This window comes from Callorhinus ursinus, unplaced genomic scaffold (genome assembly GCF_003265705.2).
Source record: "Callorhinus ursinus isolate GAN/ISIS: 27379988/994484 unplaced genomic scaffold, GSC_fseal_2.0 scaffold47, whole genome shotgun sequence".
Classification (NCBI taxonomy): Eukaryota; Metazoa; Chordata; class Mammalia; order Carnivora; family Otariidae; genus Callorhinus; species Callorhinus ursinus.
Window position 1 is genome coordinate 8999732 of NW_027397109.1, and position 13244 is coordinate 9012975.

Genomic DNA, 13244 nt, shown 5'->3' on the forward strand with positions numbered 1-13244 from the left:
CGGGCGCTCCTTGAGCTTGAGCACCAGCTGCGTGGGCGGCCCGGCCGGCGGGCCCGGCGAGGCGCGCTCGGCGCCCGGCGCGCCCTCGGTCTCTGGCCTGCGCGGCGGCCGCTTGGCCGTGGAGGCGGCGGCGGCCGCGGCGGCGTCGCGGCGCCGCTGCTCCTGCTCGGCGCTGAAGCGCTCCTGCGCGCTGGTCAGGTAGTAGCCTATCATCTCCTCGTGGAACTGGTGCCGGTGGCTGGTGAGCAGCAGGCCGGCGAAGATGAACTTGCGCTCGCCCTGCATGGCGGCGCGCAGGATGTTGAGGCTCAGCTTCACGTCCGTGCTGTACTTCCAGGCGTCGCCCCGCGGCCCGCCGCCCTTTTCGGCCGGCGACGCCCCGGCCGCCTTGTCCGTGGGCGACGGCGTGGTCTTCTCCGACGGCGACGTGCTCGCTGACGCGCCCGACTCTTCCTTGCTGCCCTTGCGCGACTTGGTCTTCTTCTCCTTGCCGCGCTCGGGTGCGTCGCCGTTCTTGCCGTTGGCGGAGTTAGCACGGCCCATCTTGCCGTGCACCAGGCCGCCCAGGCCGCCCATGTTTTTCTTTAGCTTGATGCCCAGCGTCTTGCTGAAGCTGCCCAGCTTGTTGGCCACAGAGTCCGCGCGGGTCTTGTCCTTCTCCTTGCGCTGCTTCTCCTTCTCCTTGTCCTTGCCGTTCTTGCCATTATTGCTGTTGGAATTGCTGCACACCGAGTCCCGGTCCGAGTCCAGGGAGTCGGCCAGGGACTGCACGTCCTCTCCCACTGAGGCTGTTGGGGATTCCGGTTGTGCCAGAGGGGCCTGTAGCGGGAAAGGGAGGTCAGGGAAGGAAGGAGGTTAGAGATGAGTCGTCCCCACGTGGGACCAACAAAGGCAGACCACCCCAGCTCCCAGGCTGCTATACTGGGGCCCTGGGGTCTCACTGCCCCAATCCAGGATGCCTTTTTGGTGAGCTAAGGTTGCTGGCAGCCTGGAACCCGGAGGCGGGGAGCTTGGGCAAGGTGCAGATACCCACCTGGCTCTGAGCTCCAGAGCCTCTGTACATTTTAGACTTAACCATGCCCAGACTCCAACCTTCTAACCCGGGCTAGGCGGGTCTATGACCAGACACAGGTCCCGGCTGGCCTCTAGAGCGAGAGGCCTTCTGGTAAGGGTCACACTTCACCTGCATCTGTAGGTGTCTGTCCTACAAAGGTGTCTCACCTATTTGTTCCAGGCAGGGGACAGACATCTTGCCCTCACGTTGCAACAAAAATACTCTTAGTTCTGGGGATGACCATTTTACTCTAGGGGTTCCTTTCTCAGATTGACAGTGGGAGTGTTAAACTGAGGATTCTGAAATAGGACCTGGACTTAGCAGAAAAGATGTTACCATTCCCAGAAAAAGGGGACCTAGGGTGTGAGGAGGGAACTTCTCTGTGAACACCTTGGACAAGGCCCACTATCAGCCAGTAAGGAGGGCAAGGCCAGTGTGGAACGTGGTCAGGACCGTGGGGTAGGTGGAGAGCCTGAGAAAGGCGACGAGTGGAACCTACTGCTGCCTTGTGGAGGTTCCTGCTTGAGGGAGAATTCAGACAGCATCATTGGGTGAACACCAGGGACCTCATACTAGAAGCCGAGTGACAGGAACTGGTGCTCACCCCTAAATGGGCTTTTCCTGGCCTCTAGGGGAAGAGCCTGGGAGAAGGCCCCATTGTTCTGTCATTTTATTTTTGTCCCTTCCCTCCCCAGGCAGGTCCAGGAGAGGGGTCCAAGAGAGGGGTCCAAGAGACCTCTTGCAGCCAAGTCCCCAGAAGCAAGCAGAAGCCAGCCCTCACCACCTACCAATCTGAAATTCCTTCCTTCCTCTTCCCACCCTGTCCTGGGTCTGGAAGGAGGTAGAGGTCTCAAAATGGTTTGTCAATGACACTGAGGGGCAGAAGCTCAGGGGTTTGGCCCAGGAAAGGGGGGTGTGCTTGGTGCTGGCAGTGCCCATTGGTGGGAGCCCAGTGAGTAAGGAGCCCTGGCTGAAATGTCCTCGGGCTGGAAGGGTCGTTGCCAGGCCCTGAATCTGACATGGGGGCCACCATGGCTTGGCAAGGAGTCCTGCTCAGTGCAGTGGAGAGCTGTGTCCCAGCCCAAGAGCCTCCTGATTCTAGATGGAGAGCTGCTACCTTCACACCATGTGTGTGTGCTAGGAAAGAACACCCCAGCAACACTGGCATCATCCAGGCAGTTGACAGGTCACTGTGGAGGTTAAAAGGCAGAACTCTGGAGCCAGGCTGCCACCAACTGCCCCTTGTGTCCTCAGTAAAATGGGATATCAGTACCTGCCCCCAGGAGCCCTATGAAGATTAAATACAGGTAAAGGCTGGTGTATGAAAACATCCTGAGCAGTGCCTGGCATAGCCCCGCGACTGACTCGGCCAGGCACCGCGCTACTGCCTTCCTCCGGTCACTCCTTTGATATTGCTTATGAGCCCCATGGCATGGCCAATGGCCAAGGCTACTGGTGTCTGAGGGGGGCTTTTTGTTTTTACAGTCCCTTTCACTGAGGGTTCACTATTGAGATAAAAACATCAATCACTTAAAGTGAATCCTTAGCATCCGGAAGCAGGGACAGAGCTGACTCTCCCTGGGAGGGGAGGGGGCGCGTGGGGGCGGGCAGCCCCTGTTCTCACCGCCCTCCCAGAGGACGAGGAGGAGGAGAGAAGGAGGGGGCGATGAGGAATTGCGCTCCCGGTTCCCTGACTTTTCCAAGGACCCACACAGTTTATAATTAATTCGCTCCGCTCCAGCACATCGTGTTCCGATCTCGGCAGAGATAGTTTTGTGTTGTGACTTGCCTACGGTTTGTTTTTTGAGTGGGTGTGTTTATTCCTCTCCTTCTGGAGAAAAATAAAGGGACCAAAAGAAAAAAAAAAATCCCCAACAACCATCTCCTAGCCGGAGCGCGCGCCTACATAGAGCACGCAAGCACGCGTGCACACACGCGCCAGCTAAATCCGAGCCACTTCTGGCCAGAGCCAGGGCGGGTGGGCGGCCGGGCGGGCGCCGGGGAGCCCAGCCTCCGCCCGCGCCGGCGGCGAGTGAGCGGCCAGGACCCAACCAGCTGGTCGGGGCCGGGCGCACGCCAGGCTCACCCGGGTCTCGGAGGGGATCCGGATCCACGTCACATTCATGTAGCTGTGCAGAAGGTTCAGCTTGGCTTCGAGCGACAGGATCAGGCTGGTGAGAGAAGAACACCGAGTGAAACGCGCCGCAGCGGGCCCGCTCTCGCCCGCACGCACCCCGCCCGCACGCCCGCCAGCTGTCCCAGGAGGAGGAAAACGCCGGGAAACCGGGCGACCGCCGCCCTTTAGGGCGTTGGGGGAGGGGCGCGGGGGAGGGGCTCACTGGGCCAGCCGGGCGTTATCGTTGTCGTCTTTCCCCCACTCCCAGTCCTTCCCGGGGTCCACTGCAAAGTGCAGAGGCAGCAGCTTGTGCTCCGAATCCGTCAGGGGGATCACGGCTGGAACAGAAGAGAGAGACGCGGTGCCAGGTGGCCACGGGCGGGCCGAGAGGCTCCAGGCCCCAGCAGCCACCAGGGAGGCCAGGAAAGGGAGTCCCAAGCCCAGGGGTCTCCTAAATTAAGGAAACCGAACGGAGACGAACACAGACCATCTGTGCCAGCAGGAGCGTTAAGACCACAGGTGTCAAAACCACTACTGATAGTTTAGAATACTTGGTATTTAATTGTGGACGTGGAAGAGCGGCTGGAGACATCACCGGCACTCTGCTAACGACTTGGGGCTGTCAGAAGGCAGGTACCGCGGTTGGGCAGCAGACAAAAAAGGCTGTGGCTGTTTCTGTAATTTCGGAGGAAGGACCCAAGCCGGGCTCTTGGTCACCTCACGGTGTGCAAATTAGGCAAGTAAGGGCTGCCTGCCCATCTGCTCCTTTGTGAGCTCATTCAATAATTCTGCATCCGTTCGGGGAGGGGGGGGGTGGGAGCTCCCACAGGGAGCTCATGGGTAACAACAACAAAATCTCATCATCTCAGGTGGTGTTAAGTACCCTGAAAAGTAAACAGCAGACTCGTGGGGAGCTACTGCAAGCCCTTCTAGGGCGGGTCGGGGCGGCTTCCGAGGAAGTAACGTGTAGGCGGGAACTGCAGCGAGGAGAGACCTCACCCAGGGACCCATTCACCACAAACACTCCTGAGGGAAACGCCCACCTGGGGGAAAGTCTTGGCCCATCTCAGAAAGGCTGGGGCGGAGTGGGGTGTTCACAGGGTTTGCCTGGATCTGCTAGAAGCTTCCGAGCTGCTGTGGGACCCAGTGCCCAGTGAGAACAGAACAGCTTGAACAGCTTGCTCCTCCCCTGGGTTTACCCTACCTCCGCCTCCTCACTCTGCCCCTCCCTCCTCCCCCGCCCCCTCCCGCCCCTTGGTGGCCATGAGCCTGGTGTCATTTCCCATGATTCATGGCAAGGGTGTCACGGCAAGAACAAAAAGGCAAATAGGTAAATAAAATCTATGACTGAATACCATTAAAAGTGGACTTTCTAATAAAAAATTGCAAACGCCCACTCACTGCTGCCCTCCAGTGTTGCTAAGGAGAAAAATGAGCACAAATAATCCTCTACTCCCATATAAAGGAAACACTACTTTGCTGGGGCGGGGGGTGGTGTTTCTGTTTAAAGTGGCTGGGGACTGGCAGTACTGTGCTCTGCTTTGGTTGGTCAAGGGCAACTGGGTTCTGTCTTGACATGGCCATCCCCTCCCAGGGCTGAGCTGCAGAGTAGTCACACTCAGGGAGGAGGGCTGCAGGGCTGGTTCAGGACCTGCCTCCATTGGGCCATGCCCAGAAGCCTGTCCGACAATTCCACAACCCAACACAAAGGCAGAGAGAGAGTTGGCCTGGCTTCCCATCCACTGGGAAGGGGTGGGGATGGCAGTGGATCCTTCTGTTGACACTTGCTAGGGCAGCACAGCTCCCTGGGGTGCTTGATAAAGCACTGATTCCAGGCCCCCATCCAGATGGCCAAACAAGAGTGTCCAGGAAAAGGAGCCAAGGACTATATTTTAATTAAGCATCCTCTGTAGTTTTTAAAATCATGCAAATTTGGAAAATATTGTCCTAGAGCAGTTATCTGTTTGAAGTAATGACTGTGGGTACAACTTGGGCAATTTGGGAATGGCTGTCCACTCCCTTCCCAGGGGAGGGGTGCTATTGGGAGGTGTCTGCCCAGCACGGCTACACTCCCCAGCCCCCAGCACTTAACAGGTGCCTGGCTGCACGGAGGGCATGAGAGCAGAAGCACCGTGGGAGTTGCTGGGCAGTGTGGTTAGGTGTGGGCAGCCTTCTCCCCACACCCCTCCCCATCCTCCTGTATGCTGAAAAGATGGCAGGGGTGAGCTTCTGACTCCCCCAGTTGGAGAAGATCTGCTTGCCAATCAGGAACACCTGTTTTAGACTTTATTTGCATGAGAACCAAACTTTTCTCACTATGATTTTGGTTTGTTTGTTCCAGGTAAACCAACTAAAGTAGTACAGATCTACATGCCCCTCAGCCTCAACTCCCTACCATGGGGCTCCTGGGAATTTTTATCCTCAATGGTTGGATTGGAACTGACTCCCTGGGCTGCCCCCTGCTGAGCAGAAGGTTGGACTCATCTGAAGTTGCTAGAGCCTGACCACCTAGCAGGGTCTTGGCAGCCTCTCAGCATGAATATTAGTGGGGTAGGGGTCAGGTACTTGGAGAGGTTCTTGGGACATTGCAACACAAAAGGCATCTTCTCTGCAGAGGGTACAGCTATGTGGGCGAGGGCCAGGGCTGGAGGGACCGAGAGCCCAATCCATAGCTGAACAGTCCAGGAAGGCCTTGAGAACAGGCCCTACCTGCAAGCATTAGCTGCTTTGGATGCCTCTGCTTCCCACTTTACACATTGACTTTTCCCAATTGGAAACCTGGCCTCACCCTGTGAGACATGTAATGATGTGACGGCTTGCCCTCTGGTGGCAATGTCAGGAACAGCAAGTGCTTTTCAAAATAAGCCTGCAAATTCTTTCTTTCCTTGAAAATGATCTCCTATCTTTTAACCTGAAAACATACAGACACCATCTCAAACCAGCCTGGACACACTTTCAGTACTTATTTTCCAAAAATGAATGGACATTTCTGGTTTCTGTTTCCAGGAGAGTGTGGTGCTATCATTACAACAATAACAACAAGCTAGACAAACTGCAGATACACAACTTTCCTTTAACCCATTAGAGAGCAGAAGTCACATGGCAACTAGCTAACCCCAAATCTAAGGACAGCTGGGTGCATAAAGGAGAAATGGACATGACTTCCACTGGGGCAGATTCAGCTGGACTGCAGTAAAAAGAATTCAGCTAAAAATGGTTAATAAATTGGTAAAGGAAGAATGTAGCCTAGTGAAAGAATATTTAGAACCCTGGGGGTTACAGATATAAGGGAAATTCAAATGTACTTGTAGACCCCTTTCCATGGGACCCAACCTGGTGCTCATAAGGTTGGCAAGAATTCGGAGAAAGTGTCCTTCATAGATCTTTCTCTCCTATCTATACTAAAGAACAAAAGCTTAAGTTGGGAGGGCAGGGCAACAAACACTGTTGGCCTTAGGGCACTGGGGTCTTTCCCCAGTAAAGCTAGAGGTGGAAGGAGGAAATAAGAAAAAAATAAAAAAACCCTTTTTTTCCCTGGGGGAGGGGCAGGAACACATGCTGAGCCCAGAACTACAGCTGGCGGAGGTCACTCCCTTTTCAAGATCCAAGGACACAATACCTTTCTAAGACAGAAGCTTAATTAGAATAACAAAAACATCACCCTTCCTGCTCCCATTTTCACAGCCAGGCTAACAAGCTGCAAGTAATGCGGAAGAGGGACAAGAATTTGAAGAAAGGGTGAAGCAGACAGCGAGAAAAACCTTCTGGCAAAATACAACATATCACTAGTGAAATCTGAAGGCTGAGTGCACTAAGGGTAACCAAAGCAGCAATGAAACCAAAACCAACCTCAAGTCCTGACTGGACTGATGTAAACCCCACACTAAAGACCTAGCAAAAGGTAAGGCACACTTAGTTCCAAGAATCAAAACGATGTACCTCAGTCTTTACTGTCCTACTCAAGATGTCTGGCTTTCAACAGAAAACTGCTAGCATAAGAAAAGACAAGAACCTCCCCTCCCCCAACATGTTGACAAGAGACAAAGCATTTGACAGAACCAGACTCAGATATGACACAGGTATTGAAACTCTCAGACATGGAATTTAGAATAATTGATTAATAAGTTGAATACTCTAATAGAAAAGGGGGATACCATGCAAGACTTAATGATTAATTTCTCTCCAGCAGAGAGAATCAATTTACAAGAAAGAATCAAATGGAAATACTAGAAATGAAAAAACACAGTAAGAGAGATGAAGAATGACTTCAAGGGACTGATCAGTACACTTTACACAACTGAGAAAAGAGTCTGTGAACATCAAGATGGGTCAATAGAAGTTACCCAAATTGAAACACAGAAAGAAAAAAAAAGAGTTGGGCGGGGGAAGACACAACAGAATACCCAAGACGTGTAGGGCAATACCAGACAGCCTAAGATCTGTGTAAGTACAATCCCAGAGAGAACCCAAGACAAGGGATATTTAAAGAAATAATGGCTGACAAACATTTCCACTGTGAATGACAAATACCACCATAGAGCCAAGAAGCTAAGGAAAAACCAAGCAGGAAAACAATACCACCACCAGCACCACCAAAAATATCCCTATACTTAGCATATTTAAACTGTTTAAAACCCAAGGCAAAAATCATAAAGGCAGCAAGAGGAAAAAGACACATTACATACAAACAAAGATAAGAAACACAGCAGACTTTTCATGATAAAACAGGTAAGCCAGAAGATATTAGAGTGACATCTTTAAAGCACTGAAATAAAAAACTGCTAATCCATAATTCTATACCCAGAAAAAATATCTCTGAAACATGAAGGAGACATACTTTCTCAAACAAAAATAAAAAAATTAATTGCCTACAGAACTGCACTAAAAAAAATGTATATATATTGCACTAGGAAATATTAAAAGAAATTGGAAATTGTTTAAGGGGAAGGAATATGCTACCAGTAGAAACTTGGATTTTACATAACAAAATGAAAAGTAAAAGAAGTGGAATAAATGATATGAAAATAAAATTCATTTTTCTTCCTTTCAATTGTTCTAAGAGACTAAGGTAAAGAGAGATGCAGTGTATTATGTATTTATAGCATATGTAAAAGTAAAATGCTTGATGGTAATGGCACAAAGGATGGGAGGAAGGGATTGGGAATAAACTGTCATAAGATCCTTATACAATACATGAAGTAGGATATTACTTGAAAATAGAACCTAATTAATTAAAGATATTTATTGTAAACTCTAGGGAAATCACTAATAATGAAAAATAGAGGCATAGTAAGTCAATAGTGGAGATAAAAAGGAGCCATTAAGAAACTCATTTAACCCAAAACTCACTTATCCAACCATATGATTATTACCATTAAATGTCAATAGTCAAAAAATACCAATAGAAAAGCAAAATTGTCAGAATGGATAAAAAAAGCAATACTCAATTCTACTGACTACAAGAAATTCATTTTAAATATAAAGACAGAAAAACTAATGATGTACTATATGTTGGCTAATTGAATTTAAATAGAAAAACAAAAAAAGGAAAAATAAATAAATATGAAGACACAGGTAGGTTAAAAGATATTCACTAAGTATAAAAAGGCTAGAGTGACTCTGTTAATGTCAGACGAAGTAGACTCAGAACCAGGACTGTTACCAAAGATACAGAGAAACATTATGTAATGATATAGGATCAGTTCTCCAAGAAAACATCACAGTCCTACATGTGTGCATGCTCTTAATGACAGAGCTTCAGAGTACTAAAAGCAAATATTAACAAAAATGAAAGGAGAAACTGACAAATCCATTATGGTTGGAGACTTCATCATTTTTCTCTTAGTAATTGACAGAATAAGTAGATAGAATATCAGCAAGGATGCAGAAGACCTGAACATCATCAGAGAACTTGAGAGAATTGACATTTATAGAATGCAACAAGAGCAGAACACATTATTTTCAAGGGTACATAAAATATTCACCAAGATAGAACACATTCTTTGCCCACCTTACAAATTTAAAAGAATAGAAATCATAAAAAGTTTGTTCTCAGACCATTACTAAATAAAACTATAAACATAGAAGATATTTGGAGACTCCTCAACTATTTGGAACTTAAACAACATGCTTCTAAATAATCCACGGGTCAAAGAGGAAGTCTCAAAGGAAATTACAAAAATAGTTTGAATACAATGAAATGGAAATACAACATATCAAAATTTGTGTGATGTAACTAATTTGTGCTTAGGGGAAAATTTATGGCACTAAAATGCTTATATTAGATAAGAAGAAAAGTCCCCAGTTTGTAATCCAAATTTCTGCTTTAAAAAGCTAAAAAAAAAAGCAAATTAAACTCAAGGTGGGGAGGAGGGAAATAATAAAGATTAGAGCAGAAATCAATGAAACTAAAAAGAGAAATAGACAAATCAGCGAAATCAAAAGCTGTTTCTTGGAAAAGACACACGAAAAACAACAGATTATCCAAATTCATATTTTAAGAAGTTAGGATAAATGGTAGAGTAGGCTTTTAAATGATTTTAAGCTGTTAATATTCCTGCTAGTCAGTACACGTTTATCATACCTTAAGACCACATTCTAGAATGTTGAACTTTTCATTGTTAGCTGACTATAGATTTAAATGCAGTTGTAAGAAATAATGCAGAGATATCTGTGCACCCATCCCCGAGGTGCCTCCAAGTTAACATCTTGCATAACTGGAGTACAATATCACAGCCAGGATATGGACCTTGGTACACTCCATTTCTCTCCAATTGTCTTTCTCTACAATTCAGATTGTATAAATTTTCCATGCATTCATTTGTGTGTGTGTATGTGTATTTGGTTCTATGCAATTTTATCACATGTGTAGATTTGTGTAATGCTCTCAATCAAGATACAGAATGATTGCATCACTGCAAGGGTCCCTCGTGCTACCCTTTTATGAACACACCCACTTCCTTTCAGCACTTCATTCCTGTCCCTAATCCTTGTTCACCACTGTGATGGATGATTTTATATGTCAACTTGACTGGGCTAAGGGGTGCCCAGATAGCTAGTAAAACATATTTAGGGTATTTCTGGAGGAGATTAGGATTTGAATTGGTAGACTGAGAAAAGAAGATCATCCTCACCAATGTGAACAGGCATCATCCAATCCATTCAGGACTCAGAACAAAAAGTGGAGGATGTAGGAATTTGCTCTTTTTCTTGAGCTGGGATATCCAGCTTCTCCTGCCCTTGGACATTGATGCTACTAGGTTCTTGGGCCTTCAGACTGCAATGGGAAATTGTACCATTGGCCCCCATTCTTGGGCCTTTGGACTCAGAACTGAAATACACCCCCGGCTTTCCTGGTTCTCCAGCTTGCAGATGGCAGGCAGATGGTGAGACTTCTTGGCCTCCAGAATTGTGTGAGCCAATTCCTAAAATAAATCTCTTCTTATATATATATCTGTGTATATCCTCCTGGTTCTGCTTCTCTGGAGATCCATGACTAACAGAACCACTCATCTGTACTCCATCTTTATCGTTTGGCCATTTCAAGGATGCTACATAACTGGAATCATATAGTATGTAATCTTTTGGAATTGACTTTTTTAATTCACCATAATTCCTTTGAGATCCACCCAAGTCATTGCCTGTTATCATATTCATTTCTCTGTACTGCTGAGCAGGATTCCATGGTATGGATGTACCATAATTTCTTTAACCATTCACACAGGAAAGACATTTTTTTTTTTCCAGGAAACACATTTGGGTTGTTTCCAGTTTTGGGCTATTACCAATAAAGCTACTACAAACATTTGGTATACGCTTTTGTGTGATCATAAATTTTCATTTCTTTGGGATACAATTTGTTTTTCTTCTATGTCTGGGTCATATGGTAAGTGATATGTAGTCACATAAGAAACTGCCAAACTGTTTTCTAGAGTTTTACATCCCTACCAGCAACATATGAGAGATTTGGTTGCTTCACATCCTCTCCAGCATTTGTTATTATCACTTTTTAAAACTTTAGTCATTCTGATAGGTGTGTAGTGATAGCTCATTGTGGTTCTAATGCTGAACATCCTTCAGTGTGCTTATTTGCCATCTGTATCTCCTTTTCGGTGATGTCTGTTCATGGCTTTTCCCCATTTTTTAATTTGGGTTGTTTGTTATTTTTTATTGTTGAATTTTGATAGTTCACTGTATACTTTAGATACAAATCCTTTGTTGATATGGGGTTTTAAAATAGTTTCTCCCACTCTATAGCTTGTCTTTTCACTTCTTAAGAGTTGTTGTTTTGTTCATTTGTGTTGTTTTGTTTTGTTTTTTTTTTGTTGTTGTTGAACAGAGGTCCAATTCATCAGTTTTTCCTTTTTTTGGATCATGCTTTTGTGTCATGGCTAAGAGCTCTTTGCCTAGCCCTGGGTCCTGGGGATATTTTCTTTGAAGTTTTATAGTTGTACATTTTATATTTATTCTATGACTCATTTTGAGTTAATTTTTGTATTATTAAGACTTAGATTCAGGTTCATATTTTTGCCTATGGATGTCCAATTGCTTTATCACCATTTGTGGAAAAGACTCTCCATCCTCCACTGAATTGACTCTGTTCCTTTGTCAAAAATCAGCTGAGTATATTTGTTTGGTGTTATTTCTGGGTTCTCTATTCTATGCCATTGATTTGTGTGTCTAACCCTCAATCAGTACCAGGCACTATGTCAGGAGCTCTATATTCATTACTTAAAATTCTTTCACCAGTTAAAGGATTCCTGTTCCAATTTTCCGAAGAGGAAATGAAGGCTCTGGTACATAAATCACTTGCCCATGCCAAAGTTAAAGTTGTGATTTAAATGTAGGTCTGCCTTACTCCACAATGTACAGGTTTTTTTTTTTTTCTATTATGTCACACTGCCTTTCTCTGAATTACCTAAAGTTAGTTCATTGGGAAAATCTAATCTTATTCATTCTTCATTCATTCAACATTTATTAAATACCTTTCAGGTGTCTTGATGCTACAGACACAAAAATGAGTAAGATATCATGTCTGGCTTCAAGATGTTCAGGATCTGAATGATGAAGAACAGGGACCCTCCAAAAAGCAATCTTTGTTGTCCCCTTTCTCTCCCTGCTCCCAACTCCCACCACAGCCACAGCTCTGTTCTCTGTCTGTGAACAGTCTCTGGTTAGCCTGATGTAGAGTCCCTGGGTGGACAAAGACTTTGCATTCTTGTACCTCTGGGAAAAATCAGACCCACTTCATTAGGATTTGCTTCATGAAACTTTGATCTGCAAAGCAATGGCAGTCCTTTACCTCTGACTACTACAAGGGAAGGGGTTAGTTCCTGGTGGATGAGCCACCCATAGCCTCATACTCCAAACTGCCCACTGGTTTCTGATGGGGCAAAGGTTTCTTTCCTACAGAACTTTTCCCCAGTAAAATGTCCCCTGAAGAAACTCTCTTAGTGGATGGACCTCAGGTTACCACGAAGTTGTCCATCTTCTCTGGTCATATGTGGTACCACCAGGGACTCTAATCCTGGGGAGCAGGCTGCCCCTAGTGTTGCCTGTTCAGGCCCTTGGTGGATGGTGCAGGGTCACTGTGAGCACACCATGCTGTGTCTGTCCCCTCCAGTTTAGCCTGGCCACACTGCTGCTATCATTATACAGTTCAGGTTCTTGGCACATTAAGTACCCCTGAAGGCTTTCTATGAAAATCAAATGGATTCTTGGAAGGCAAGCTGAACTATGTGTACGTAGGAGGCACTGGCAGACCACAGGTGGGGCAGTGGGAACAGCCTGTCCCAGTGGGGAGGGTTTCTAGCACCAATATTGTTTAGAATTGTAGGCCATGGTGATGATGCCAAGCATTCCAACTTTGAGTTGGTTTTTTTATTGTTTTAAAATTCTCTCTAGACAGTGCCCCTCCTTACTGTATACCCTGGGACTGGGTGCTCCCACTGACCCATCCTGGTACACCACTGTGTGAAAGAGAGAGCCAAGAAAGACTGGAAATAATCACTGTAAGAGCCCAGGAGAGTTTACACTTTGCATGGGCTTCGCTCCATTTGAGAGAAGTTAAAGGGG

At 46.7% G+C, this 13244-nt stretch overlaps 1 protein-coding gene across 1 annotated transcript in view; it reads right to left on the bottom strand.

Annotated features, from left to right (window-relative positions):
• OTUD7A (OTU deubiquitinase 7A) overlaps nt 1-13244 on the bottom strand; it is a 382314-nt gene that overhangs the window by 8867 nt on the left and 360203 nt on the right. Inside the window, exons 12-14 of the mRNA XM_073882548.1 lie at nt 3394-3508; nt 3141-3225; nt 25-819 (exon numbers count right to left, since the gene is read on the bottom strand). Of these exons, the coding sequence (XP_073738649.1) occupies nt 25-819; nt 3141-3225; nt 3394-3508 (995 nt within the window). The remainder of the gene's footprint in view (nt 1-24; nt 820-3140; nt 3226-3393; nt 3509-13244) is intronic.